The 27,177-nt window shown below is 52.5% G+C and overlaps 5 protein-coding genes across 14 annotated transcripts; 4 read left to right on the top strand and 1 right to left on the bottom strand.

Annotated features, from left to right (window-relative positions):
- Positions 1 to 213: 213 nt before the first annotated feature.
- On the top strand, positions 214 to 3,292 carry MDP1 (magnesium dependent phosphatase 1). Of its 3 annotated transcripts, none has more exons than XM_033107218.1 (6): positions 215 to 383; positions 497 to 557; positions 628 to 738; positions 1,080 to 1,187; positions 1,285 to 1,380; positions 1,519 to 3,292. In XM_033107218.1, exons 1-6 carry the CDS (start codon positions 347 to 349, stop codon positions 1,712 to 1,714), a joined length of 609 nt encoding a protein of 202 aa, XP_032963109.1. In that variant the 5' UTR covers positions 215 to 346; the 3' UTR covers positions 1,715 to 3,292. The 3 variants fall into 3 exon arrangements, with proteins under 3 accessions (XP_032963111.1, XP_032963109.1, XP_032963110.1); XM_033107219.1 differs by having other exon boundaries at positions 217 to 383; positions 1,285 to 1,370; positions 1,519 to 1,719; XM_033107220.1 differs by lacking the exons at positions 1,080 to 1,187; positions 1,285 to 1,380 and having other exon boundaries at positions 214 to 383.
- A 129-nt stretch (positions 3,293 to 3,421) lies between these two features.
- CHMP4A (charged multivesicular body protein 4A) lies at positions 3,422 to 6,129 on the top strand. The gene is made up of 3 exons (XM_033107222.1): positions 3,422 to 3,906; positions 4,338 to 4,452; positions 4,623 to 6,129. Exons 1-3 carry the CDS (start codon positions 3,719 to 3,721, stop codon positions 4,791 to 4,793), a joined length of 474 nt encoding a protein of 157 aa, XP_032963113.1. The 5' UTR covers positions 3,422 to 3,718; the 3' UTR covers positions 4,794 to 6,129.
- A 477-nt stretch (positions 6,130 to 6,606) lies between these two features.
- Positions 6,607 to 10,490, bottom strand: TSSK4 (testis specific serine kinase 4). Its single transcript, XM_033107127.1, is given in 4 exon segments — positions 6,607 to 6,888; positions 7,321 to 7,721; positions 8,057 to 8,291; positions 8,639 to 10,490. Coding segments are annotated over 4 exon segments (1,053 nt in total). The 5' UTR covers positions 8,864 to 10,490; the 3' UTR covers positions 6,607 to 6,696.
- Positions 10,491 to 12,614: 2,124 nt separating this feature from the next.
- TM9SF1 (transmembrane 9 superfamily member 1) lies at positions 12,615 to 18,557 on the top strand. 6 transcript variants are annotated; one of them, XM_033107895.1, is made up of 6 exons: positions 12,615 to 12,719; positions 13,942 to 14,303; positions 15,062 to 15,683; positions 15,976 to 16,161; positions 17,054 to 17,327; positions 17,908 to 18,557. In XM_033107895.1, exons 1-6 carry the CDS (start codon positions 12,674 to 12,676, stop codon positions 18,299 to 18,301), a joined length of 1,884 nt encoding a protein of 627 aa, XP_032963786.1. In that variant the 5' UTR covers positions 12,615 to 12,673; the 3' UTR covers positions 18,302 to 18,557. The 6 variants fall into 6 exon arrangements, with proteins under 6 accessions (XP_032963786.1, XP_032963791.1, XP_032963790.1 ...); XM_033107900.1 differs by lacking the exon at positions 12,615 to 12,719 and adding an exon at positions 13,285 to 13,607 and having other exon boundaries at positions 13,927 to 14,303; XM_033107899.1 differs by lacking the exon at positions 12,615 to 12,719 and adding an exon at positions 13,285 to 13,644 and having other exon boundaries at positions 13,927 to 14,303.
- Positions 18,558 to 18,681: 124 nt separating this feature from the next.
- Positions 18,682 to 27,100, top strand: IPO4 (importin 4). 3 transcript variants are annotated; one of them, XM_033107894.1, is made up of 30 exons: positions 18,682 to 18,980; positions 19,060 to 19,146; positions 19,246 to 19,325; positions 19,405 to 19,446; positions 19,861 to 19,990; positions 20,079 to 20,258; positions 20,500 to 20,565; positions 20,679 to 20,780; positions 20,861 to 20,944; positions 21,206 to 21,370; positions 21,470 to 21,523; positions 21,673 to 21,782; positions 22,069 to 22,177; positions 22,340 to 22,469; positions 22,673 to 22,786; positions 22,886 to 22,999; positions 23,234 to 23,354; positions 23,488 to 23,599; positions 23,709 to 23,824; positions 23,944 to 24,015; positions 24,100 to 24,157; positions 24,247 to 24,352; positions 24,447 to 24,640; positions 24,791 to 24,835; positions 25,209 to 25,334; positions 25,423 to 25,631; positions 25,735 to 25,867; positions 25,950 to 26,054; positions 26,735 to 26,804; positions 26,932 to 27,100. In XM_033107894.1, exons 1-30 carry the CDS (start codon positions 18,912 to 18,914, stop codon positions 27,060 to 27,062), a joined length of 3,234 nt encoding a protein of 1,077 aa, XP_032963785.1. In that variant the 5' UTR covers positions 18,682 to 18,911; the 3' UTR covers positions 27,063 to 27,100. The 3 variants fall into 3 exon arrangements, with proteins under 3 accessions (XP_032963785.1, XP_032963784.1, XP_032963783.1); XM_033107893.1 differs by having other exon boundaries at positions 23,938 to 24,015; positions 25,429 to 25,631; XM_033107892.1 differs by having other exon boundaries at positions 23,938 to 24,015.
- The last annotated feature ends 77 nt before the right edge of the window (positions 27,101 to 27,177 follow it).

Raw genomic sequence — 27,177 nt, 5'->3', positions numbered from 1 at the left:
TCTCAATTGTTAAGATGAAATGAGAGACGGGTGCTGGGAGAAAGGGCTTCTTTTTCCTGGCTTCTCTAGTAGAACTTGGGGAGGACAGAGAACTAAATGAAGAAGGGACGGGATCCCAGCGGTCTTGTGTGCGGTCGAGTGGACACTTGCTGCGGTTCTCTCCCAACTCCACCGTTAGAAGGCGCGCTTGTGCGGTCTCCAGGCTGACAGCCCCAGCCCAGCGTGGCGACGCTCTAGCCGAAGTCTCTAAGGCAGGCGGGGTGGCATATCTACCGCTGGAGTGTATCAAGCACTCTGGCCCCGGAAAAGGCCCCGCCTGCGTGTGCGCGACTGGTGGGTACAGGTCATGGCGGGGCTTCCGGAGCTGGCAGTCTTCGACCTGGGTGAGGGACCCCACTGCGGAGAGTTTTGTAGGGCGCTCTCTTCCAAACCCCAGTTGCAGCTCTCCAGGCCCTGCGCCCTCCAGTCTGAACCCTCCCCTTCCTTCCTCTCGCAGATTACACGCTCTGGCCATTCTGGGTGGACACGCACGTAGACCCCCCTTTCCACAAGAGAAGGTGAGGCAGGGCTGGGAGGATCGGGGCCAGGCAGGCCGGCCGGAGCTGAGCGCACTCTCGCCTTCTTCAGTGATGGAACTGTACAAGATAGGCGAGGCCAGACCATCCAACTGTACCCGGAGGTGCCTGAGGTCCTGGAACGATTTCGGAGCCTTGGGGTGCCCGTCGCTGCCGCTTCACGGTAAGAAGGGCGACTGGAAAAAAAAGCTGTCAGTCTAATGCTGACAGATGCGTGCATGAGACTTCTCGTGTAACCCCTTGGCTACAAAAATTTAGGCGATGCAAATGTTCAAGTATTTGTATATTTTTCTAGTTATACCCTCTCCTGTGCCTTTTATTTATTAAACATTGGCTCAGTGCCAGCTGTGTCGGACAGGAAGGATATCGAGTTGAATAAGGACGGAGGAAACCTATCTATCCATCCTGGGAAAACAGCAAGTTGATTTCCCCCGGTTATACGTAACTTCACTTGCAGCCCCGGCCTTCCACTCTGCTGATCCCATCTCCTACATCTTTTTGCAGGACAGGCGAGATTAAAGGGGCCAAACAGCTACTGGAGCTCTTTGACCTTGTGCGATACTTTGTTCATCAGGAAATCTATCCAGGCAGCAAGGTCACACACTTTGAGAGGTACGGGAAGATAAGGGTATAAGCAGGAAGAGAGAAGAGCAGAGAGGCTGCAGGAGCTCAGAAGCCAGCGTGGTTCCCCCTGCCCTGTCTTGCACAGATTGCAGCAGAAGACTGGAGTTCCTTTCTCCCAGATGATCTTCTTTGATGATGAGATGCGGAATATTGTAGACGTCAGCAAACTGGGTACTGAGTGGTGAGAATAGCCATTTGGTGAATAAGGAGAAAGGGTTCCCAGGAGAGGTTAGGTGGAATTTGCATGACAAGTGACACCCCCAAAAAATGAGAGTAATTGGGAGTTCTGAAGGCCTGATGAAATGTGATTTCTTTCTAGGTGTTACCTGCATTCATGTCCAGAATGGAATGAATCTTCAAACCCTAACTCAAGGGTTAGAGACATTTACAAAGGCCCAAGCCAGACCCTGAGGTCTAGTCCTGTGGATAAGCCTCATTTGAGGCATAAAACTGAAGGAAATCAGGAAGGCATTTTCAGGTGCATTTGTAAATTATTAAAGTGTATTTGTGTGTGACAGAAGAGCTCTTAACCACAGTGTGGGTTGTTTCTATTTTTCTCGCTTGTGAATGGGGGTTGGCTATCTGGAGGTGCCAAGACCAGAGTGTGAGGCATTAGACTGCCTCAGGTTCTGTCTCACAAACTTGAGGCAAACCCAAGACTGTGGTGATCCCCATGTGCTTGCCCCATCTCCAATCCCTCTCCCAAGTTCTGTCAAGGGCATGAAGAAGTAACTTCCCTGAACATGGGACGTTATGTGTGTTACCCTGCACATTTCCTTCCAGGAAACAAATACTTTGTTTTCAGGAAGAGTGGGAGTTGCCTTTTTACATAGTCAAAAGTGAAGCGGCTGCTTTAAGAGGAGTCGGTGGATTTGGGGCTGGTGGCTCCCATCACGTTTGAAGTGGCCTTCTTGGTGCCTATTGATGATGTCACCGTGGTGCCCCAAGGAGGGATTGGCCAAGGCTGGTGATCTCTGATGAGATGGCACCCTCTCAGGAGCAAGCGGAAGCATACAGGACACTGTGGGGCAGAGGCTGCAGAGGCCAGGGTCGTGATGAGTCGTCTCCACCGACTCTTCCAGAGGGGTGAGCCCGGGCAAGGCTGGTTGGCTGAGAGGCACTAGCTGTACGGGCTGAGGGGAGACCAGGCCCTGGGCAGGGAAGAGACCCAGGAGATGAGTTGTCCCAAAACCTTGGCGATGGCCTAGCAAGGTGTTTTCCAGTGCCAGGAGGCTGTGCCTTGTCGAGGAGCCTGGCTCTGTCTGCCCGCCTTCCTCCACCCCAGAAGGAAGCGCTCGTGGCGGCAGGGAAGGGCATCTGAGGGGAGGGTGTGCCAGCTCCCACTGTTTAGGCTTGGGGCATGAGTTTCCAGTCCTTACTTGATGCTGGGCAAGAGGGAATCTGAGGTGATGAAGAAAGAGGGCTTCTCAAAGCTCCTATCTGGTGGGGGAAAATGAGCAAAAACTGGCATTTAAAGTGTATAGCACTCTGTGATGCAGACGTTCCTGAAAACCAGGGGAGGTGAAACAGACGTCAGGGGTCCAGAAGACTAGACGTATGCCAAGTAGGGAATTGAGGTACCCCAGGAAAAGATAACTGTGTGTGCAAAACAGGCAGGAAAGAGAACGGTATATTTAGGGGAAAGAGAAGTTCTGGTTGCTGTGCACTGAAAGGAAAAAGGAAAATAGAAGTGTGAGTGGAGAGGTATTCAAGGACCAGATCACGAAGGACCTTGTATGTTTCGTTTAAAAAGTTTTGGATATTATCCTATAGGCAACAGAGAGTATGGAAGGATTTTACGCAGACAAGGGCCCTCAGATGTGGGTGGGGCAGGGAGTGGATAACTCTGTTAGAAGTACAGAAGATGAAAGGAAAATTGAGATCAGGTTTCATTTCTCTAGCCCCCTGTGCTTCCTTCAATTTGAACCTGTGGACCTTGGACACTTGCTAGGGTAGCAAGGGAACAGTAATTATAAGAAGTGACTGGACTCTGGTTGTCATAGTGGGGAGGCTACGCATGTGTGGGTACAGGGGGGATATGGGGAATCTCTGTACCTTCTACTCAGTTGTGCTGTGAACCTAAAACTGCTCTAAGAAATAAAGTCTATAAATTAAAAAAAAAAAAAAAAAAAAAAGACTGGAAATGACTTGAAAGGCACCTTGGAATATCAAAAGAGTCCTGGCTTTGGAAGTCATACTACCACATTTCAATTACTGCTCAATATCTTACTAGTTGTGATTTTTGACCAAAAAAAATTTAGTATCTTTGTGCCTGTTTTCACATTTGTAAAGTGAAGACAGTGCATTCGTTGTAGAGAGTCATTTTGGGATTAAAATAACAGTCAAGTGCTTAGCACATATCATGCACTCTATGCTTGGTGGATAATTTTTTCCTTCATACAATATGGGCCTGCTCCATTGGACTCCAGGGAAGAAGAAGGGGCCCACCCCTAAAGAAAAGGCGCCAGTAGGGAGGGCCCAGGTGGGAAGCAGGGGCTTCTGCCTGCCACGTTCATGGTATGGCTGGGTCAGCTGTCCTACAGGCTTTGCGGAGGAAGAAAAAATTGGAACAGCAGCTGGCACAAACTGATGGGACATTATTCACCCTGGAGTTTCAGCGTGAGGCCATGGAGAATGCCACCAGTGCAGAAGTGCTTCGAACCATGGAACTTGCTGTCCATGGCATGAGGAAAGCCTACCAGCACATGTGGGTATGGGGGAAGGGGCAAAGGGGGCCCAGGCACTGGGGAGAGTAGGTTGGTATTGTATTTTGAATCATAAAACCTCTCAGAATGTGAATTCACAGTATAAATGTAAATCTATGGTGGCTAGACCTCTGTCTGCCTCCTTGCTTCCTGCAACAATATCTCTTTGCTGGTTGGAGCATTCTAGCAAGGAAAGATGATTTTCCTAATTTTTAAAGATCCTTCAAGGAAGGGACTATAATCTATCCCACCCAATGTGGCTTCTTGCCATGTCTCAGCCCAGACTTGGCTCATTACAATTTTCCAGGGATCTCTTCTACCTGGTAGCCATGGATTTATCAGTCTGAGGCCACAGACTAGAGGAGCTTCATTCATGTGAGATGAGAAAATCAGGGAGGTTGTTGCCTGATTTTTTGTCTATATATCTTCTCAGAGACATTGACAAGGTAGATGAACAGATGGCTGACATCACAGAACAACAGGAGGTGGCCCAGCAGATCTCTGATGCCATTTCTCGGCCTGTGGGCTTTGGAGATGATGTGGATGAGGTAACTGGGAGTGAGGAGTCAGGGAGTCTTAGAGGAAGCATGGGACCAGCCAAAAGCAATGCCCAAGAGAATCATGGGGCAGGTTTGGGGGGAGACTCCAAAAGTGATATGTTTTTGGAAGCAGAGGTTTCCTTCCTTCATCATGAGCAGTCTTATCATCCCCTATCCAGGATGAGCTGTCAGAGGAGCTAAAGGAGCTGGAGCAGGAGGAACTGGCCCAGGAGTTGTTACATGTGGGCGACAAGGAGGAAGAACCCCCAGTCAAACTGGCTCGTGTACCCTCTACACAGCTGCCTGCAGGGCCAAGTACCCAGGGTTGTTCTGCGGTCTCAAGGACTTGAGAGGATGGGACAGATATGGGGAGAGGTTTTCCTCATCCATCCTACCTCAGATGAACCAGGCGGAGAGGGCTGCTGCTACAGTTGCACAGGTGCATAAGAGCACCTGGTTAAAGGGGAGTGGGGACTGAAATCCAGGCTGTGCTCCACTCAGCAAGCTGTGCACCCTGGTTTAGGGCTGCAAATGCTGGGAGAGAGAGACCGCTTTTTCCAATTTGCCCAAAGGTACTATGGGATTAGCAGCCGCTCAGCAAGCAGAAGAGCCAGTCCTTTAGGTTCTTTGCTGAGGGGAGAGAATTCAGCAGGTTCTGAATGTTGTAGCAGGGGGGCGGTTGGAAGGTGCTGAGGTCTTAACACATCCTTCTTTCTCTGGGTATCCTTGTCCCCAAAGCTCCCAAAGCGGATGAAGATGCTGAAGCACTAAAGCAGTTGGCTGAGTGGGTATCCTGATGAGTCTGAGCTTATCTTCCTGATGCCGCCCTCAATGGCCTCTTTTCCTTAAGTGCCAAGTGTTGAGCTAAAGGAACATAGCCTTTTTGGGAGGCCTTGCTGAGCGTGGTGGTGTAAGCCTGCCTGAGAAAAAGGGTCTGTTGCCTTCCCATCCCTGGCTCAACTCTGAAGGAGGACTTGGTGCAGGATTAGCCCCTGGGCTTCCTTCTTTTTGATAGCAATTATAGTGCCCTTGTTCCCAATAGAAGTAGACAGGTGCAACCCTAGCCCTTATACTGCCTTGTCTACACCTGAAACTCTCCCCCTGGTCCTTGGAGCTTTGTTTCAAGCAATGAATAATAATGGGAGGGATGAAGGAGCATTGGAACACAGAACAAATGGAGTTTCCCATATCTTACCCACTAGGTTCCAGGCAGATACTCTTTCATCTTTAAAGTTGGTTTGTCCTAGAGTTGCCTAGTGCTGAGGTTGAGGAAACTGCCATCTATTACTTATCTTAGAGCCACGTGGGGTTGTCCCTGTGTCTTCCCTCATTGCTTTCCTCCAGTCAGCCTCTGCCAACACAGCCCCATGACTTCCTACCCATTTTCCTTTTGCAAAGCCAATTCTCAAGCACAGGGAGGTAGAGCACAGAGATAAAGGGGGCAAGTAGCTTTCCTTTATCCAGAACCCATTGTTAACAGACTTGGTTTGTACCCTGCCTTCTGTGTCGAGGAGCAATAATGTGAGGGGCCATGGTTCACTGGGATTGTTTCCATGGTGATTAAGGTGGCATTTGGAGGTATCGAAGGAACCAAGGTACTTCACACATCCTGATACCCATTTCTAAAAAGCACAGACAGTGTCATGCCTTTATACTATAGACAGAGGCAGAACCATAACAGAGTAACCAGGGCCTCTATCCTACGGCTTGGAGGAAAATAATGAGCATGTACTTACCGTGTTTCCCCCAAAATAAGACCGAGCTGGACCATCAGCTCTAATGCGTCTTTTGGAGCAAAAATTAATATAAGACCCGGTCTTATTTTACTATACTATACTATATATATATTATATATACTATACTATACTATACTACCAGGTCTTATATTAATTTTTGCTCCAAAAGACGCATTAGAGCTGACGGTCCGGCTAGGTCTTATTTTCGGGGAAACACGGTAGCTAGAATAATGAACCTTCCCTAAAGCAGGTGTTCATCTGAGCATCCGTTCCCCTGAGGGCCACAGATGAGCTACACTGTGAATTACAACATGGACTTCACAGGTGTCGAGATTACTGTTACAGGCCCTGGGCAGAAATCCACCCCTTCTTACCTTATTCCCTGCTAAGGCTTCCCTGGGAAAAGAGGGTCTTTTGACCCCAGCTCATGAAACTAAATCAGAATTAGATTTATTTTTGGTATAAAAGATTTTTAGCCCCAGACCCTCCTCCTTTGCTCCTCTCTCAACCCCCTTCCTCAGTCATTTTTAGTAATGGTTTCCAAGGATTGGTGACGATTCGTGGTGCTGGCTGGCTGCCACATGGCCTCGAGCAGCCTGATCTCATGAGTGGGTGGCTCAAACTGGAACTTAAGCACCCAGGGATCCTTGATGATGTCCAGGATGGTGGCACGCTTGGTGGCTTGGCGTAGCATCTGGAAGACCAGGTTCTAAGACAGGGGAGAGAGAGGTATTGGCTGAGCCTCTCATTGTGCCACACAGGCAATGAACAGGGGACTTAAGAAAGAAGCAGGATAGCCCATCACACCAGTCTGATGGAAGGGGTGTGGCCCTGATATTATCCTGAAGAGCCAGGTATTTAACTCCCTGGAGGGCAGGGGAAGGATGGGTTCCTTGGGGGAACCTCTTGCATAATCCCCATCTGACCTAAAGAGGTAGAAGCTGAAATCTGCTTACCACTCACATCTAAGATACGGAGCCCAGTGGCTGGCCCTTTTAGCCCTCCCCACTGTTTAGGGCAGGGGCTATAGTGTGCAATGGCTCTGCTAGGGAAGAGCCTCCCCCAGGGTTGGGAGGCCTACATTGGGTTCCCTCCCTGTGGGTCGTCCCTGAGGTCTCAGCCCTCCTGGGGGAGCCAGCACCTTGCACTCCTGGGAGATGGAGTAGTTGCGTGGAAAAGTGACCTCCTTCTGAGTCTCTTTCAGCAGCTTCTTGAGATTGGTGTCATCAAAGGGCAGATGGGCGACCACTAGAGTGTAAAGGATGACACCCATGCTCCAGGTGTCAGACAGGAAAGGGTTGTAGGGTAAACCTAACAAGATCTCCGGGCAGGCATAAGCAAAGCTGCCACAGTAGGTCTGGCTAAGGTGAGTAAAGCAGTTCACTTGGCGGTAAGAAGGGCTACTATGCAAAGGCTGGTTAGAAAGCACCATCTTGGCGAAGCCAAAGTCCGATATCTTCACATTCTCCCGCTTGTCCAGCAATAGGTTCTCCAACTTTAAGTCCCTATCAGCAGCAGAAAGGCTGGGGGTCAGGGAGAGGGCTTAGTATTAGACCCAGAGCTGAAGGGCCAGGGGTCAAAGGCAGATAAGGCAAGGCATCGTGGAAAAGAGATGCCATTATGGGGACACAAGGTCAAGAGGAAGGAAAGCCATGGAGTTGTGAGCAGAGCCTAAAGAGGAGAGAAGATGGTACCTGAGGACCCCTGGGAGCTCACCATTGTATTTCATAAAGTGCTCTGCTCACAGTGGCAACTTAATAAATGTTATTGACCAGATGACTAAAAAAGAGTCAGTAGGAGGGACATTACGGGAGGAAAAACCAGGGCAGAAAATGGGAGATGTACATAAACCCCCTTGAGAGCCCCAAGGCCCCAACCTGGGTGGCAGCACCCTCACCGGTGCACGATGCCTTTGCTGTGCAGGTAGGCGATGCCCAGGGTCATCTGGGAGAACCACTTGCCAGCAAGGGGCTCAGAGCAGGCCCCGTGGCGCTGGATCCATTCAAGGACGTCACCACCCTGAGCCAGCTCCAGAATGATGTACACTCGGGACGTGGTCTCGATGGCCTGATAGAAGTTGATGAGGCACTTGTGTCGCAAGACCTTCATTACCTGGCCCCAGAATAGGGACCCATCAAACTTGGGAAGGGAGAACCCTGGCTGTACTCCCAGCCCTCCTACTCTCTCCCACGGCTACTTTTTTAGAACTTTGCAACAGGATCAAACTCCAGAGGGCTGGTGGCCTGTGGGCAAACCCTGCGCTTTGCACTTTCACTTTTTGAGGGGCTAGAAGTGAATGGTAGATGGAAAGAAGTTGAATTTACACCAAATAGTTTTCCTAGCTGCTTAGTGAGACATTCAGTTCTAATTTGGGGGTTTATGGCCCCACCCTCTCCTAACCATACCCCTTCTGAGAAGCCTTAAGCAGCTTGGTACCAGTCCCCTCTTCCCTTTCCAACCTGTATCTCACGGGGCAGGAACTTGTTAAGATAGTCGTCAGAAGCCTTCTTCTTTGAGATGATCTTGATAGCCACCCTGACATTCTGCTTTGTGTAGTAAGCCTCATACACCGTCCCATAGGAACCATTGCCGATGACCTTGCCTACCTCGTAACCATACTCTTCCATGACAGAGCGGTAGGCTGAGGTGGGTGGTGCTGCCTCCTGGGTGTCTCCCCTCCCCATGGTGTTGGGCTTGCTGAGAGCAGGGAGCTTTGCTACTTAAAATCCTCCCTTCTGCTCAGAAAGCCAACCCCTCGAGCCACTGAGGACTACGGTACCAAAGTGAAGTTAGTCTCCAAATGCTCGCCTATGTAGTCACACAAATCTGGGATGCTGGGTTCAGCTCTCTGCTAGGAACTTGGAAGGGGAAGAAGGGAGCAGTTCTTTTTGTGGCCACTGGCTGTTGTTACTTCTTTCTCCTCTTGGTTACAGAACCCCCCAAGGTCCCGTGTTCCGCACACATCACAATTCACCTTCTATCCACCACTGGCCACAAGGCCTAAGAATAAAGTGCAGTTTAGGATATATTCATTACTGGAGGCACCTTTGCAATCTGGTGTCTCCCTCCATAGATCTGGTCCCTTCAACCATTCATGGTTATTGAGCACCTACTATGTGCCAGGCAGTGTGCTGAGTACTGGGATAAAATAAGCAGTAAGGCCTGCGCTGTTAGAATTTATAATCCAATATAGAAAAGACAAATGTGAGAATCAGAGCATTGCAAGGTATTGTAGAAGCATGTTCTAAGGAATCTAACTTTAAAATTCATTCATTTTTTTCAAATTGAACTAGGCCCAGTTAGGTGGTTCATCTGGCGGTCTCATCTCAGCTGGGATGGTTTGTTTCTGCTGCATAAGGTCTCATTATCCAGCAGACTAGCCTGAGTTCCCTAACACAGTGGCAGTGAATTTCAAGAGAAAAAAAAAAATCACAAGTTGCACGACCAATTGGTTGGGCTCCAGAATCATAAAGCATCACTTCCACACCGTTGTGTGAGTAAAGACAAATACAAGGTTACAAGGATCACTCAGATTGAAGGGGTAGAGAAGTCAAGTCCACCTCTTAACTTTGAAATGTATTCGTATCCTTGAAAAGCGTTCTTATTTTTGCTTCCATGACCCTGAACTCTCCTTCACCCTTAAGTCCAAGGAATAAATCTGATTTTAATTCCCATTTAAAACAATTTAATGTCTCCCCATTCTCCTCAGGACCAAGTCCAAATTCTTTTATGTGGCTTCAAGCTACCCTGCACACCTCTCCAATTTTACCTTCTAACATACACACAATGCTCCAACCAACAGAATTGCTTTTCCTTCATTGTTTCCTCTGTGCTGACAAACTCTGGCTCTCCCTTCAGAACTTAACTGCTGAACTGTTTTAAGGAAGACTTGACTGCTTGCTCAAGCCCAAATTAGATGTTTCTCTCTCCTGGATGCTCCCACAGCCACAATACTTTCTGTCGCAGCACCTACCATTGTCTGTAATTGCTTTTCTTGCTTGCATTTTCCACTAAGCTATAAGGGAGGTCAACTGAGGAGATGAAGTCAGAGGTTTGAGAAGAATGGGTTGTGGAGAAGGGAAAAGAGCTGATTTGGAAAATGAGCAGGATCACGGGGCAGCTTTGAGGGCCCAGTTAAGGTTGGAGAACAAAATTTGGAGAAACATGATCTTAACACATCAGCATTCTTTTAGCATTCTGGGTATAGGTGTTTCCATAGTGACAGATGAATTAACCCAAGATTAAGGTTTCACTTGGCAGCTGCAATGAAAGAATAATGGGAGAGAGACATCAAGAACACAAGCAAGAATGTGGCTGAAATGATGGAATGCAGAATCTAAGCTGCATGGAAGCTAGCTTGTTAGGAAGACAAGCTAGAAAAAATCCGAAGGGGCGGGGGAGGGGCTGCAGGTCTAGTGAAATGGAGGAACAAATTTGGTGGGAATGATAGGACAAAAGGTTGTGGTCATAGAGGGGTTGTCTGGATGTAAGATTTGGGGGTGGGGGCAGGGGCATAGAGGAAAAAACAAGAAACAGATTTCTTGTATCTTACATCTTCTAAAATAAAACAAAAACTCCAACAACAGGTTATGCCATAGGCTACTGATAAAGTCCATTTATGAACAGCTGACCGATGGTTCCAAAGTCCTGTTGGAAGCAGGATCTACATCCTCAGTCTATCAAGATGAGCACTTATCCAGGGCACACCTGTGGTTAAGGGAGCCCACCCAGCCCTGCACACCTGCTGTTCCTCCAGATAAGTAGCTGGCTCCCAATAGGTAGCATGGTGGCATTTCTGTTCTCATCACGAACAGGGGGGTAAGCAAGTTCATTTGAGGAACATATATTAAGCTGCCTACTGTATACAAAAGCACTCACTGCTAGGTCCTAAGGATACACGCTGGATAAATTATAGTCTTCCTGTAAGGAATTAGCAATTTCCAAGGGAGACAGACACATAAGAAGTAAAATAACAGTACAGTGAGATAAAGTGCTATAAACAAAATCTGGAAGATGTAAGGGTAGTCTTCATAGAGAAAGTGGTGGCGTTTGCACTGTTCAAAAGAAATCTCCAAGCAGGTAAGTAGAGAATGGGAGATTGGGCAGTCTTGGCAGAAGAAACTACATGAGGCTTGCAGTCTTGAGAGAACATGACATTTAAAATTTCAATTTGAGGGGCGGCCGGGTGTCTCAAGTTGGTTAGAGCGCGAGCTCTCAACAACAAGGTTGCCGGTTCAACTCCCGCATGGGATCGTGGGCTGAGCCCCCTGCAACTAAGATTGAAAACGGTGACTGGACTTGGAGCTGAGCTGCGCCCTCCACAACTAGATTGAAGGACAATTACCTGGAGCTGATGGGCCCTGGAGAAACACACTGTTCCCCAATATTCCCCAATAAAATTTATTTAAAAAAAAATTCAATTTGAATACATGATAGGATTCCAGAGGTGAACGTACCTAAAGAAGTAATTAAGATACAGGTCTGAGAGGCCTCATACGCCCAGCTTTGTTGACTTTATCTTACATACTCATGATGAAATTTTGGTGTAAAAAATACCTCCTGCCCAATCACCCATTCACTGAATGCCCAGATTTGGTGGGGTCCAGGTATTTATGTTTTTAGTAAGCTTCTAGCTGAATCTAATGCACACCAAAATTTGAGAACCACTGTTGCAGGAAATAGGACACATTTAGAATTAAAAAAAAAAAATCTTGCAGCAGCAGTGCTGAAAATGGATCCAAAGGGGGGAGCTGACCAGGAAACTAGCAAGGTAGCTGTCATAGTAATTTAGGTGAGAGGAAGGGCCTGAACCAAGACATCAGATATTCAGGAAATAAGCAGAGGGGGCTTGGTGGAACTGATCTGGGGGGAAGGGGTAACTGAGAAAGAGGCCCAGGTTTCTGGCTTTAGACACCAGGGGACTGTCACTTAAAGACTATTCCAAAGCCACTCTAAGTTACTTTTCTAATTACAAAATTCATTGATTGTCTAAAACACTCAACCCTTAACCCCCTACTTCCTGGAACCTGCAGGAGGAGGGCTGGGTCAGAGACGGCAGGTGTGAGTCAACACAGGATTTTTTTGGGCCGGAAGCCACTTGTGACTGTCTGCTATACTACTTTCCCCAGGAAGAGGGGACCTTAAGTCAGCTTCCTTACATGATACTCCCAAGTGGCCAAAGGAAAAGTCAGTGCCCCTGGGTCTGACCTGCAGGGGAACTTCCGTAATGGCAGATTCCCTTAAAATAGAGCTGACACAAATAAGGGTAAACATCTCCAAAATGATGTGCAATACAAAATTAAGAGAAGCCCAGATACATATACACCAACAAATAAGAACAAAAACATTAAAGAGACGAACCTATAGCAAGATTCTTTACCTACAATTAACAATAACTCTATCAAGCTGCCCAACGCGCAGGGTAAAAGGGCAGACACCCTATCTCTTTCCGTTCCTCTGCATCAGACCTGGCTCAGGCTGGCCTATCCTAGGACATGGACGGGTCACTGTACGGCCAGGAGGGCCTCCAGTACAGCCTTGGTAAGATATTCTTATTTACGTATTTATTTTTTGGCGGCAGGCCATTTATAACCGGTAGGTGAGAAGCAATGAGGTGAGATCCAGACTCTAGGACCCTTCTATAGGCTGTGCCCTCGCTGTCCTAGCACAGCGACGCCCAATGCCTCACTCCCGCCCAGGCTGGGGGCCATGAACCGTTCAGGGCTCGGCCTCAGCGGTCAGTGGCGAGTCCCATTAGTGCAGCCGTCAAACGCTTCGGGGCGTCCACTAAGTGTGGGCACAGCCGCTGCCCGGGTTCCGTGTCCTGAACAGTCACTGGGCGCGCGCGGCGGGCACTGCTCTCAAGGCCTCCGCCCCAAACCTTCCCGGGGATGGGAGGGAGGCCCGGCTGCGACTCTTTTCCCGAAGGGGCGTTTGCGTCCTCGTAGCCAGGCCTTGACCGCAGCCCCCTCCCCGGGAGACCACCAGCTCGCGGCCAAGTGGCCCCAGCGGCGGGGCCGCAGTTCCCTCCACCGTCCAGGAAGGAGCTTCCCGCAGGCCTGAGGCCCCCGCTGCTGAGGGCGGAAGTGGTGAGACTGACGTGTCCTGGGCTGCTCTTCCGATTGCCGGAAGGGCCCTCCACCGGCGGAGAAGCTAGCTGAGCCTTGCGGGGTCTCCGGGGCTGAACCGGGCCTCCCGCTGTAGAAAGCTCATCGACAAATACCTCAGAGCTGAGCGAGGTGTCCCTCGTGGTTTGGCTGCAGTCGCTGCGATCAGGCACAGCCACGGCCAACCTCCTGGAAGTCGGAGTCGGGTCCTCTCCAGGCCGCCGCTAGCGCGCTGCTCTGGGGGAGACCCCAGCAGGAGCCCGAGGGTAGCTACGGGGCCTCAGAGGACGCTGGCGCCGCCTTGGCCGGCCCTTCCCGCGTGGTGAGGACCCCAGGGCTGCGGCAGGAAGGTGCCTGAGGTGTGAGACCTCGTGGCGTTGCCATGGAAACGGGCTGAGGCGCGCGGGGAGGTTCAGACCAGGTGGGCTGCGGGAGGAGGGAACCCCGGGTTGAGGACAAGAGAGCAAAGGTGGAGTCTAGTTTTGGGGACAGAAATATGATGTGGTGTGGGGGCCAGGAGGTGGACTTCTGAGGGATGGTGGAAGAGACCAAAGGGAGTAATTGCAGCCATAGAGCATCAGTCAGTTTGAAAGGCTTGACCTGGGGTGTCATGAGTTGATCTCTGGTTTCCATAACCGCAGGACTCCCCCAAACAGGTTCCGCTGCCTTAAGGATGACAGTCCTAGGGCACCCTCGAAGTTGGAACTGTCAGTGGCTGCCACTCCTGATGCTGCTGCTGGGCACAGGTCATGAGCCAGGGGTGGAAAGTGTGACACACTACAAGGCCGGCGACCCCGTCATTCTATATGTCAACAAAGTGGGACCCTACCATAACCCTCAGGAGACTTATCACTACTATCAGCTTCCAGTCTGCTGCCCTGAGAAGATACGTCACAAAAGCCTTAGCCTGGGGGAAGTGCTGGATGGTGACCGAATGGCTGAGTCTTTGTACGAGATCCGCTTTCGGGAGAATGTGGAAAAGAGAATTCTGTGCCACATGCAGCTCAGTTCTACACAGGTCAGCCTCTCCACATGGGCTAGAACTTAGCCCTCCCTCCTAGGAACTAATAACACTGCCTCACATTTATGGTTTTCAAAGCATCTTGATAGAAATTACCTGATTCTAACTACAACCCCATGTGGCAGGCAGGGCAGGTGGTATTATTTGCATCCAGTTGATGAAGAAACATACTTGCTCAGAGGTGACTTTTTCAAGACTACATGGATAGTGAATTACGCAGCTGATGAACCCAGGGCTCCTGACTCCAAGCTTGTCTGCTGGTAATAAGGTCCCAGCTATCACTGCTACATATTAACTCTCGGCCCTTTATTAACTGGCTCCTCTTATACTCTACCTATCTTCCCTGTCATGCTTTTTTCTTAAGCAAACCTTATCTTAGGGCACTTTTCCTTAATCTACACCAGAACTTCTTAACACTCGCCTCTCTCCTTTTTCTAGGCCTTAACCCTGTCAAGTCATACTTGCTCTTTTTGGAGAATCCCAACATACTAGGGTGGAAACCAATGGTTCTCAACGGGGGGCAATTCTGTCTCCCAGGGGACATTTGGCACTACCTGGAGATACTGAGATATCACTATTAAGGGGTGCTACCGACATATGAGAAGCCAGGGATGGTGTATTTTACAATGCATAGGACAGCCCCCAACAACAAAGAATTATGCAGCCCCAAATGTCAGTAGCGCCGAGACTGAGAAACCTTGCTCTAACCCTATGCCTGGGGAGGCCTTGTCTGATTCCCGACTTGCTCTTTGTAGGTGGAACAACTGCGCCAGGCCATTGAGGAATTGTACTACTTTGAATTTGTGGTCGACGACTTGCCGCTCCGTGGCTTTGTGGGCTACATGGAGGAGAGTGGCTTCCTGCCTCACAGCCACAAGATAGGACTCTGGACCCATTTGGACTTCCACCTAGAATTCCATGGAGATCGAATTATATTTGCCAACGTCTCAGTGCGGGACGTCAAGCCCCACAGTTTAGATGGGTTACGACCTGATGAGTTCCTAGGCCTCACCCACACATACAGTGTGCGCTGGTCTGAGACCTCAGTGGAGCGTCGGAGTGATAGGCGCCGTGGTGATGATGGTGGTTTCTTTCCTCGAACCCTGGAAATCCACTGGTTGTCCATCATCAATTCTATGGTGCTTGTGTTTTTACTGGTGGGTTTTGTGGCTGTCATTCTCATGCGTGTGCTTCGGAATGACCTGGCTCGGTACAATTTGGATGAGGAGACAAACTCTGCAGGTTCTGGTGATGATTTTGACCAAGGTGACAATGGCTGGAAAATTATCCATACCGATGTCTTCCGTTTCCCTCCATACCGTGGTCTACTCTGTGCTGTACTTGGTGTGGGTGCCCAGTTCCTGGCCCTTGGCACTGGTGAGGTGATAAAAATTAATCAGGGATTTCTCTCAAGGGTTAAACCTAAGCAGGTAGTTTGTTCAGAAAAGATCTGCAGATCTCTTCTGTCCAAGGTGAGGGGCAGACGTAAGGGGTGGGGTGGCTCCAGCAAGGATGTGTATATTCTACGGTAGATTTTCTGGACAACAGAATTGTGGGATAGTATTTTGTTAGAGGCCTTGGGTCTGGGAGAAAGGGGGCTGATTCCTCTGAAACTGCCAGAAGACGGACAGGTGAGACCTAACACGGACTTTCCACTACCACCCCACAGGCATTATTGTCATGGCACTTCTGGGCATGTTCAATGTGCACCATCATGGGGCCATTAACTCGGCAGCCATCTTGTTGTACGCCCTGACCTGCTGCATCTCTGGCTACGTGTCCAGCCACTTCTACCGGCAGATCGGAGGCGAGCGTTGGGTGTGGAACATCATTCTTACCACCAGTCTCTTCTCTGGTGAGAACTGCCCTTTCCCTGGTGGGCCAAGTTGGGAATTTAAGCACATCATGGAACCTAGGATAGAGTCAGAATAAGGTTTTAAGGGAATGAAAATACACAAAACAAACAATAAGAAGGCCATTCAGAACATTAAGAATGCATTTCTTTTGCATAGTGAAAAATTATTAAGCCGTTAAAACATCCTAGGCACTGTGGTAAGCACTCAACATGCCTTCATCTCATCTAATCCTCGCAGTAACTGTACGAAATAGGTAATCTGGTCCCCATTTTAAAGATGAGGAAATTGAATTGCAAGCTAGTTAAGTAACTGGCCTGAGATTACACTCCTAAAGAGTAGTGAACCAGGTTTCAGACCTAGACAGTCTGACTCTAGAGCCCGCATTCTCAACCATTACATTGAAATAACACTCTTGAATTTATTCCGATACTCTTTTTTTTTCAGTTTTCTTATTTTTGAGGGGGGCTACCCCACTCTAGCCTTCATGCCAGCTTGTCCTTTCAAAGTAGTTGCATTCTAAACCTTTTATACTCCCAATACTAAGGGTCTGATTTATATTCCATTACATTACGTTTGAACCAGGGCTTTCCGAAAACAGGGCCTTGATCCAAAGGAATGTCTCATGCCAGAAATGACTGATGCCGCAACAGGACAGGCCCTTGGAGGCACGTGGATTTGTGTCACTCTTAGATCATTATGTAAAGCTGCCTTGATCCTTAATGATAATGGATAGGGTAGGAGTGTTGGTAAAATAAGGAACAAGAAGCGGGATATGAAAGGGTGGCGTCTGCCTGGGGGCAGTATGTTTAACCCCTTTAGGTTCACTGAGTGGGTGCCCCTAGGGATGTAACTCCTAGTGTTGACTCTTCCTTTGGGGACCTATCCCTGCAGTGCCTTTCTTCCTGACGTGGAGTGTGGTGAACTCGGTACATTGGGCCAATGGTTCGACACAGGCTCTGCCAGCCACCACCATCCTGCTGCTTCTGACAGTTTGGCTGCTGGTGGGCTTTCCCCTCACTGTCATTGGAGGTATCTTTGGGAAGAACAACGCTAGCTCCTTTGATGCACCTTGTCGCACCAAGAACATCGCCCGGGAAATCCCGCCCCAGCCCTGGTACAAGTCTACTCTCATCCACATGACTGTTGGAGGCTTCCTGCCTTTCAGGTATCCTCCCTTTATTCCACGACCACCACTCTCAGATTCCTTACCACTTTTCCTTGCCCCACTCACCCCGTACCCTAACCCAATGTCAGTGATAATCTCTGGTTCAGCTGTAGCGTTAAGAGATCACCAAAGGGTTCCCCCTTTATCCAAGCAGGACTGAGCTTGAATCAGTTCAGATATGAGGGTGTCTCACTTGTAAAGCTCTCCAGAGACACTGATCCTTTCTCCATCTTCCTGGTTTCTGAATTTAGGGTCTACAGGTACCATGTTGGGCTTAGTTAAAGCCCATTTGATTCATTCAATTTGTTGAGTACCTCTTAGTGGCAGGCAGGTGATACAATGGAAAATAAAACAGACGAGATCCCCAAACTCAACCTATCAAAAATGTTCTGAAAATGGAAGCAGCTAATCATAGGTAAAAGAATCTTCATTAAGCCAGGAACTCCAGGGCACAGAGTGAAGTGAATCCACTTCCCACAGTGACCCAGTAACATAGAGGGGTGGGGACTGGATTTTGGCCTGGCCCCGTGCTGGCAGTGCACAGCCATTTAATGCTGTGTCTCGTTTCTTCTCTTCACAGTGCCATCTCTGTGGAGCTGTACTACATCTTTGCCACAGTATGGGGTCGGGAGCAGTACACTTTGTATGGCATCCTCTTCTTTGTCTTCGCCATCCTGCTGAGTGTGGGGGCTTGCATCTCCATTGCACTCACCTACTTCCAGTTGTCTGGGGAGGATTATCGGTGGTGGTGGCGATCTGTGCTGAGCGTTGGCTCCACCGGGCTCTTCATCTTCCTCTACTCAGTTTTCTACTATGCCAGGCGCTCCAACATGTCAGGGCCGGTTCAGACGGTGGAGTTCTTTGGCTACTCCTTACTCACTGGTTATGTCTTCTTCCTCATGCTGGGCACCATCTCCTTTTTTTCTTCCCTGAAGTTCATTCGCTATATCTATGTTAACCTCAAGATGGACTGAGTTTTGGGTGGCAAAACTACTGCTCTTCTCTCCCTTTCGTCATGTCCCATTTATCTGTTACCAACATCTCTTCTGATTGACTGAATTGTTGCCTTCCCCTTTGCCCTTCGGGCCTCCCTTCCCCAGAGAGGGCCTGAAAACTATAAATCTCTATTATATAAGAAGTATATATTTGAACTTTTTAAGTTGCTTTTAGTTTTGGTCCTGATTTTTCTTTTTTCAATTATCAAAATAAAATTTATTAAGAAAAAGGATCCTGTAGTTGGAGGGTTTGGTCTGGATATAGGAAGTCGAGCCCTGCGGAGGGCAGTGTGCCTTAGAAAGCCGGGGCGGCCGCGCAATGCACGGAACTCGAGTTCTCCACGGACCTTGGGAACTTGGGAACTCTCGGCTCCAGGAACCTACATCGCCAGGGCGTTGTTTCCGCGGCTCAGCAGCGATCAGCCCAACGGAAGCGGCGAAGCCGGAGCGCTTTGTGCGAAGCTAGTTGAATCACCCTGGCGACGGGAGGGGCGCGGTGCAACGCCCTTTCCGCCGGAAGTGGGTTTCAGAACCTCCACGTGCTGTCCCTCCCCCATCCCGGCCGAGTAGCGTCGGCTCGGCGGCTGCCATGGAGCCCGCCGGCCTGGAGCAGATCTTGCGGGAGCTGCTGCTGCCAGACACCGAGCGCATCCGCCAGGTACGGGGCAGGCGGGGCCGGTCCAGGGCGAGCGGGAGGTTGCGGGAAAGGGCCGACTGTGACCCCAGCCTCCCCCAAGGCCACGGAGCAGCTCCAGATCGCTCTTCGGGACCCCGCCGCTCTGCCTGCGCTCTGCGACTCGCTGGCCTCGGCGGCCGACCCTCAGGTGAGGCTCCTGCCCCTTCCCGCCGAGCTTCCCACAGTATGCCACGGGTCAAGCCGCAGTTCCTGCCCGGACCCTCACGTGCCTGCTTTCTCGTCCCAGATCCGCCAGTTCGCAGCTTTGCTGATCCGCAGACGACTGAGCACCCGCTGGCGACGGCTCGGTGCGGAACACCGGGAGAGGTGGGCAGGGCCAGGGGCGGGGCGGGGCCAGGCTGCGATGGGCAGGCCGAGTACCAAACACCTGCCACCTGTGTTCCAGCCTCAAGTCCCTGGTCTTGACTGCCTTCCAGAGAGAGACAGAGTAAGTGCCTACCCGCCTCTTCTCCGGATCCTTACTGATTCCAGGCTGAGACCCTCTCTCGGTTTCTGCCTTCTCTTTCAGCTCCAGGTTGGCACTTGGGGGGCAGGGACTTCAGTTTTAGACCAAGGGTGGAGCAGGCATTCTAGGCTGTGTTGAAGACTAAAGTTCTTGAGAATGGGTTGTGATGGTATGCCAAAGAATGGAACTGAAACTAAATCTGAGTGAGGTCACGCTCACCAGATTACACACCCACCATGCTGCTCATTTTCCTCTGAGCCTCTGTCTTATGTGTCCCAACTTGGCAAAGCCCCCACCTGGAAGTTTCTTTCTTGACCACGCCATGGAGGCAGTGCCAACATATGCAGGAGAGAGAATTGGAGGGTTGGGGGTCAGGGGAATCTCTCCTGTTTGCAGGCACAATGTGAGCCTTAGCTTGGCCCAGCTCGCAGCCACCATTTTTCGAAAGGAAGGCCTGGCGTCCTGGCCTCAACTCATGCAGCTTCTTCAACACAGTACCCACAGCCCCCACATTCCTGAGAGAGAGGTACTATCACGTGGTTGGTAGAAGGGAGGGACCAAGAGGCTGGATAGACCGTGTAAGGTTTTCCCTCTCATCCCCTACTCCTGGACAGAAGGGGCTTTTGCTGCTAAGTGTCGTGGTGACCTCCCGGCCTGAGGCCTTCCGACCCCACCATCGAGAACTTCTTCGGCTTCTGAATGAGACCCTTGGTGAGGTGGGCTCTCCTGGGCTCCTCTTCTACTCCCTGCGCACTCTCACCACCATGGTCCCTTACCTCGGCGCTGATGACGTGGTAAGATCTCACCTTCCCTGGTGCCCTGTCCTCGGGCCTTCGTGTCCTCACCCTTGCACGATGCAGAACCATTCAGATTCTTTCGTTGCCTTTTGCTCTTCCTAACAATTGAGGGGGGATACTGTGGGTGGCTGTGCCTTGGCTCCTCCGGTGTCCAGGCTTCGAGGAAGCCGCCAGCATCTGGGGCCTGAGACTAGCTGCATCGTGCTTTCTGTGATTCAACTCATCCTGTATCCTCCAGCCTCTTGTGCAGATGTTGGTGCCCAAGCTCATCATGGCCATCCAGACTCTCATCCTTGTAGACGAGGTGAGGACATTTGGGCAGGAGCTCTGTGGGAAGGAGCACAGGACCATCTCCAGCCCGGTCCACTGTAGAAGACCGTGGTAAACCTATGGCTTGTCTTTCTGTTTCTCTGGCAGGCAAAGGCCTGTGAGGCCATGGAGGCCCTGGATGAACTGCTGGAGTCAGAGGTGCCCATCATCACCTCCCACCTCTCTGACGTCCTCACATTTTGCCTGGAGGTGAGCCTGGGTGGGCCCAGCCCCACAGCATGTTCGGGATTTTCCTTGTCTGTCTCTGATTTGCCTTAGTCTCTGTGCAGGTGGCTAGAAACATGGCCCTGAGTGATGCAATACGTGTACGTATTCTCTGCTGCCTCAGTTTTTTGGTCAAAGTCAAGAGCAAGGTGAGTGCCCTCTGAAGCATACTACCCCACCCCCACCTCCACCCCGCGTCTCACTCCTAGGGCTTTTTGACCATCTTGGGGTAGCTAGAGTACCATAGCTAACTAATATGTTTAAGATTTGGTCTGGCCTCAACCCATCTCCTGGCTAGGAGATTGGGAGTCTCCTGCTGGACTCCTTTCTGGCCTGGAAGGCTGGAATTTTTAATGTGAGTCCATCTTGGAAGCAAATTCTCAGGGCACCATTCCACTCTCCCTCTCAAGGCCTTACTGAAGAATCGTCTCCTGTCCCCCTTGCTGCACACGCTTTTCCCCATTATGGCTGCCGAGCCCCCCTTGGGCCAGCTAGATCCTGAGGACCAGGATTCAGAAGAGGAAGAGCTGGAGATTGGGCTGGTGGGAGAGACGCCCAAGCACTCTGCTGTACAGGTGGGATGTAGGACAAGGGCAGGGGTCAGGGTGTTCGGTGGCTGTGGGAGGTTGTGGGACAGAGATGGAATCCAGCAAAGTTTTCTTGTCATTTTTCAGGTTGTAGACATGCTGGCACTACATTTGCCCCCCGAGAAGCTCTGTCCCCCGCTGGTAAGTGTGGCTTTGTCCTTCCTGTGCACCTACCCCCGGGGATGCCTAGTCCCCCAATGCCAAGGCTATTTGGGCCCTGGTGGCTGTCGAGAACCAGGAATGGGCAGGCTTCTGTTGGGATTTCAGGAGAATGCCTCGTGCCTCCCTAGATGCCCATGCTGCAAGAGGCGCTGCAGAGCGAGAGCCCCTACCAGCGCAAGGCTGGGCTCCTGGTGCTGGCCGTGCTGTCCGACGGAGCTGGTGACCACATCCGACAGAGGTGTTTGTTCCCCTGTCCTGCGGTGAGGGTGCACCATGGGGAGGAGGACCTCGTGGCCCGTGGCAGTGCCGGTCTGTTTGCCGTTCTTTCCTAATTATCAGTAGTGTTTCTCCTCTACTCTCAAAAGTGTCCTGGTTTGAAAGATAAATGGCTACCCCAGCTGTGGGGACCAGGGGGTGGTACCCAACATCCAGGGACAGAGAAAGCCTTGGTTTTCCCAGGGGAAACAGGAGAATGGCTTAGCTTAGGGCTCTCAGACTGTGTCCTCTTGTTCTGCCCCATCCAGACTGCTGCCCCCACTACTGCAGATCGTGTGCAAGGGCCTAGAAGACCCGTCGCAAGTTGTACGCAATGCCGCGCTGTTTGCCCTGGGCCAGTTCTCAGAGAACCTACAGGTCAGCAGGGCTGATTGTGGGTAGCCACCATTTCAGTCCCCACCCGTCCCAGCGACCAGCTTCCCCTCAGCTTCATCTCTTCAGCCACCCCTGCTACCATTGGCACTTAGGTGTGTGCCCTGTGATCGAGCTGACTCAGGGCCCGCTCTCTCCTCCCCCCAGCCCCATATCAGCAGCTACTCAGGGGAGGTGATGCCACTGCTCCTTGCCTACCTGAAGTCAGTGCCTCCCGGGCACACACACCACCTAGCCAAGGCCTGCTATGCCCTGGAGAATTTCGTGGAGAACCTAGGTAGTGATGGCAGTTGGGTGCGAGGGAGGGGATGAGCCTGTAGCTTTGGTTGAAAGGGGAGGGATGTGCACCGCCCTGAACCATTGCCTGAGGTGGTGAGAGGGGTGTGGTGGGGCCACGAGGAGGGTCAGCCTGGAGGCAGCTGGGCCCCCACAAGGTAGAAAACCCTAGACTGATTGTTAGAGGGGCACCCTTCCCTACAGGGCCTAAAGTGCAGCCCTACCTTCCGGAGCTTATGGAATGTATGCTGCAGCCTCTGAGGAATCCCAGCACGCCCCGGGCCAAGGAACTGGCTGTGAGCGCCCTGGGGGCCATTGGTAAGGAGAAGGAGGCTGGAGGCAGGGCACGGGGTTCACCCAGAGAGACTGTGGCAGGTGGTCCTGGGCCCCTCCAGCTGACTCTGTCCTTTCCTACAGCTACGGCTGCCCAGGCCTCCCTACTGCCCTACTTCCCCACCATCATGGAGCACCTGCGGGAATTCCTGGTGACAAGCCATGAGGACCTTCAGCCTGTGCGGATCCAGAGCCTGGGTGAGAAAGGGGCCCCCAGGCCGGGTTCCCAGTGCCAGGGAAAGGCCACTGCTCACCTGGTGTGAACAGCGACCTCCCCCGGGACAGTGCAGGTGTCTTCCTTCTCATCGAAGGCATTCCCACTGTACCTAGGAGGACGTGGGATTTCTGCATCCCCCCAGCTGCCGCCTTTGGCCCCCCAGCTCTTTGGCATAGTGCCGCATCCCAGTGCTAACCAAGTCCTTGTCCCCACAGAGACGCTAGGGGTGCTGGCACGAGCAGTGGGGGAGCCCATGAGGCCGCTGGCTGAGGAATGCTGCCAGCTGGGGCTGGGCCTTTGCGATCAGGTAGACGACCCTGATTTGCGACGCTGCACGTGAGTGAGCCTTCACTTGCCCCAGCTCACACCCCAGTCCTCTGGTCTGGGCCATAGATTTTCCCTATCTCCCTCCCCCATCCTGTCTGGCTATAGCGGGCAGGACTGTACAGCTTCCACCTGCCTCCACCAGGTACAGCCTCTTTGCAGCCTTATCGGGGCTGATGGGTGAGGGCCTGGGGCTCTACCTGCCACAAATCACCACACTCATGCTGTTGTCACTGCGTTCAACCGAGGGCATTGTGGTAAGCAGCGAGTGGGTGGGCTGGGCCGGTGGGGAAGGCCAGCCTTGGCGCCACATTTCTCTCCTGGGCCCAGCTGAGCCCGAGTCCCTGCTATGCCTCCTCTGGCCAGCCTCTGTACGACGGCAGCAGCTCCTTCCTTCTGTTTGACGACGAGAGCGATGGGGAGGAAGAGGAGGAGCTCATGGATGAGGACGAGGAAGAGGAGGATGACTCAGAGATCTCAGGGTGCGGAGGGATGCTGTTCTGAGTGGTCAGAGGAACCCTAGCTTTGGACAAAGGCCCAGGGCCAGGTCTGTGCCTGCGGCTGTCTGATCACTGCTGCCTCGCCCCCTGACTAGGTACAGTGTGGAGAACGCCTTCTTCGATGAGAAGGAAGACACCTGCACTGCCCTGGGGGAGATCGCTGTTAACACCAGGTGAGCACCGGGCCTTCCCTGGCAGGCAGGCACTGGGAATCCCTCCTGGGAGCCCCTTCCCCATGGCCGTGTGTCTGTCCGCAGTGTGGCCTTCCTTCCCTACATGGAGAGTGTCTTTGAAGAAGTGTTCAGAGCTCTGGAGGTGAGTGGGCAGTGGGTGGAGTCTGAGGGCCAGAGGCCCTGTGTTCGCCCTGCACACAGCAGGCACCTCCCATCCCACTTATCCCACAGTGCCCTCACCTGAGTGTGCGCAAGGCAGCCCATGAGGCCCTGGGTCAGTTCTGCTGTGCGCTGCACAAGGCCTGTCAGAGCTGCCCCTCGGAACCCAACACTGCTGGTGAGAAGGGCACCGGGGCCAGGCTGGGGCCTCTGGAAGCCGGGCGGGGGGAGGGGCAAGGCCTGGCTGGGGCTTCAGCCAATCATGTCCCCAGCTCTGCAGGCTGCCCTGGCCCGGGTGGTGCCATCCTACATGCAGGCAGTGTACAGGGAACGGGAGCGCCAGGTGGTGATGGCCGTGCTAGAGGTCCTGACAGCTGTGCTGCGCAGCTGCGGGACCTTCACGTTGCAGCCCCCTGGGAGCCTCGCTGACCTCTGCAACATGCTAAAGGCCGTGCTGCAAAGGAAGGTGAGCAGGCCAGGTGGGCTTCGGGGTGAAGAGGTGGCTGGGCCCTAGGTGGGGACGGTCAGGGGCTACAAGTTCAGCTCCCTCTGCCCCCACCCCATGGAAAGAAGTGGCAGGAGAGCCCAGGCTGAGCTGAGCTACCTTTTCCTGCAGACAGCCTGCCAGGACACTGACGAGGACGACGACGACGAGGACCAAGTGAGAGCAAGGGGCCAGGGACCGGGCAGTCTGTCTGGTGGTCTCCACAGGGCAGGGTGGGCCGTGCACTTGGGCTTGGCCGGCTGGAGCCAGGGCTGCTCAAGATTGGTAATGGCTCCCAGTGACACACTGTGCTCCCACTCGGCCAGTGGGGGTTCATGGAAGGCTTCCTGGAGGTGGGGATTCAGGGTGAGCTAGGATTGATAGATGAGAATAGGAGGGCCAGGAGAAAAAGCTGAGCTCACTGGGAGGGACCAGTCCTGTTACCCAGGGCAGCCCCCATGGGGACCACCTGTGGCAGTGGAGGAGTAGGGTGGCAGGTGCAGCAGTCACAGCTGGCTCTGGTGGTCTAGCCCCTGACCTGGTCCCACAGGCTGAATACGACGCCATGTTGCTAGAGCACGCTGGTGAGGCCATCCCTGCCCTGGCAGCCGTGGCTGGGGGAGACGCCTTTGCCCCCTTCTTTGCCGGCTTCTTGCCATTATTGCTCTGTAAGACGGTGAGTGCTCCATCCTCTGGCTTCGAACCCCGTTCTGCGCAACCCACACTGCCCCAGTTCCTGGCTGACTTGCACTCCTACCCGTCAGAAACAGAGCTGCACAGTGGCAGAGAAGTCCTTTGCGGTGGGGACGCTGGCGGAGTCCATACAGGGCCTGGGTGCCGCCTCAGCCCAGTTTGTGTCCCGCCTGCTCCCTGTGCTGCAGAGCGCCGCCTGGGAAGCAGACGCTGAGGTGCGGAGCAATGCCATCTTTGGGCTGGGCGTGCTGGCCGAGCACGGGGGCCGCCCTGCCCAGGAGTATCCTCGGCTGGTAGGAGGGGCTGAGGGGTTGGGGGAGTGTCCCTGGGGTCGGGGCGAGGAGAGGTCTGCCATGTGTGCCTGTTCCTTGACTATGGACCAGACACTTCCCTAAGCTGCGGGGGCTCTTGTTGCCCCTCTTGGCGCGGGAGCGTCATGATCGTGTCCGTGACAACATCTGTGGGGCACTCGCCCGCCTGCTGATGGCCAGTCCCAAAGGGAAACCAGAGCCCCAGGTGAGTGACGGAGGCATTGGCAGGGCCAGGAAGCCAGGAGGGTGTGTGTGGGGCACGGGGCCAGAGCCATCTTTGTGTCCAGGTGCTGGCTGCCCTGCTGCACGCCCTGCCGCTGAAGGAAGACTTGGAGGAGTGGGTCACCATAGGGCATCTCTTCAGCTTCTTGTACCAGAGCAGCCCTGACCAGGTAACCCCAATGCTCCCTTCTCGTTGACAGGCAGAGTTGGCATCAGTCATACTGACACAGATGGATGGTTTAAGCTGCCCTTGACACGCTATACTCTGTTTTCTCGTTGATGGGCAGCCAGGCCTGTCATGTGAGAGGAGGGCTTCCTCTCACCACAAAGCGCGTTTCCTCAGGGAGCCTCCATTCTGCCTGGCCGTTTCCACCCTCTGGTCTGAGCCAGCGTCACAGCTTTCCGAGGCTGATTTTCTAGACCCGGTCTCTTTCAGGCTGTGCTCCGTGGAGCCTGGGTACCAGTCTGGGCCACGCTACCACCCATTGCAATCCAGGCAGCTCTACTTTGTGAATGAGATTTATCTGCACTGAGTGGCAGGGTTTGGACTGATGTCCCAGCGTTCCTGTGTTTGTCACCTTTGTCATGCACCTTTAGAGACTTGTGTTAGTGGAGCCCCTGGGTGTCTGGGCTTTTGATCGTGAAGCCATGATTTCAGTTATCTTTGGTCCCAGTCCCATCTTAAAAAAAAATCATGGGTCCTTCTCATGTGTCACAGTTGTCCAGGATGCCTGAGAATCAGTCTCAGGCCCCAACAGCCCGGTGGGAGACTGCCTCTCCTTGGCCCCCAGCACCCATCCCAGTCCCAGGCCCAAGGGTGCTGCTGCCTGAGTCGGCCCTTTCCCCGCAGGTCGTAGATGTGGCTCCTGAGCTCCTGCGCATCTGCAGTCTCATTCAGGCTGACAGCAGGGTCCCAGCAGGTGAGGGTGGCAGTCATGCGGAGGGAGGGTCGGGGGAGGTGAGAAGTGGCAGGGCTCCGGGGCCTGGGGCAGACAGGGATTGCGGGCCAGGCCCCCCTGGATCTCTCCCTCTTCACTCTCCACCCAGACACCAAGGCTGCACTGCTGCTGCTCCTGACGTTCTTGGCCAAACAGCACGCCGACAGCTTCCATTCAGCACTGGGCTCGCTGCCTGGCGACAAGGCACAGGAGCTCCAGGCCAGCCTAGGCCTCACCTAAACTGCGGGTTGCAGCGGGGCCAGACGAATCAGCCTGCCCAGGCCCCGAGACCCCCTCCCAGCCCAGGCCCACCTCGTGCCTTACCAAAGATTCTGGGCCTCATACCCACTTGGAG

This window comes from Rhinolophus ferrumequinum, chromosome 6 (genome assembly GCF_004115265.2).
Source record: "Rhinolophus ferrumequinum isolate MPI-CBG mRhiFer1 chromosome 6, mRhiFer1_v1.p, whole genome shotgun sequence".
NCBI lineage: Eukaryota > Metazoa > Chordata > Mammalia > Chiroptera > Rhinolophidae > Rhinolophus > Rhinolophus ferrumequinum.
The sequence above is the reverse complement of the archived record's forward strand: the minus strand, read 5'-3'. Positions and strand labels throughout refer to the sequence as shown.

Excerpts from the sequence above, each read along its gene's own strand:
- MDP1 (XM_033107218.1), top strand. The coding sequence starts at position 347 with ATGGCGGGGCTTCCGGAGCTGGCAGTCTTCGACCTGG. Across the intron at positions 1,188-1,284 it reads AAGGTCACACACTTTGAGAG|ATTGCAGCAGAAGACTGGAG; the intron begins GTACGGGAAGAT and ends TGTCTTGCACAG. Across the intron at positions 1,381-1,518 it reads AGCAAACTGGGTACTGAGTG|GTGTTACCTGCATTCATGTC; the intron begins GTGAGAATAGCC and ends ATTTCTTTCTAG.
- CHMP4A (XM_033107222.1), top strand. The coding sequence starts at position 3,719 with ATGGCTGGGTCAGCTGTCCTACAGGCTTTGCGGAGGAAGAAAAAATTG. Across the intron at positions 3,907-4,337 it reads AGGAAAGCCTACCAGCACAT|AGACATTGACAAGGTAGATG; the intron begins GTGGGTATGGGG and ends ATATCTTCTCAG. Across the intron at positions 4,453-4,622 it reads TTGGAGATGATGTGGATGAG|GATGAGCTGTCAGAGGAGCT; the intron begins GTAACTGGGAGT and ends TCCCCTATCCAG.
- TM9SF1 (XM_033107895.1), top strand. The coding sequence starts at position 12,674 with ATGGACGGGTCACTGTACGGCCAGGAGGGCCTCCAGTACAGCCTTG. Across the intron at positions 14,304-15,061 it reads TGCAGCTCAGTTCTACACAG|GTGGAACAACTGCGCCAGGC; the intron begins GTCAGCCTCTCC and ends TGCTCTTTGTAG. Across the intron at positions 17,328-17,907 it reads GGAGGCTTCCTGCCTTTCAG|TGCCATCTCTGTGGAGCTGT; the intron begins GTATCCTCCCTT and ends TTCTCTTCACAG.
- IPO4 (XM_033107892.1), top strand. The coding sequence starts at position 18,912 with ATGGAGCCCGCCGGCCTGGAGCAGATCTTGCGGGAGCTGCTGCTGCCA. Across the intron at positions 21,524-21,672 it reads AGAAGCTCTGTCCCCCGCTG|ATGCCCATGCTGCAAGAGGC; the intron begins GTAAGTGTGGCT and ends GTGCCTCCCTAG. Across the intron at positions 23,355-23,487 it reads CCTGATTTGCGACGCTGCAC|GTACAGCCTCTTTGCAGCCT; the intron begins GTGAGTGAGCCT and ends TGCCTCCACCAG.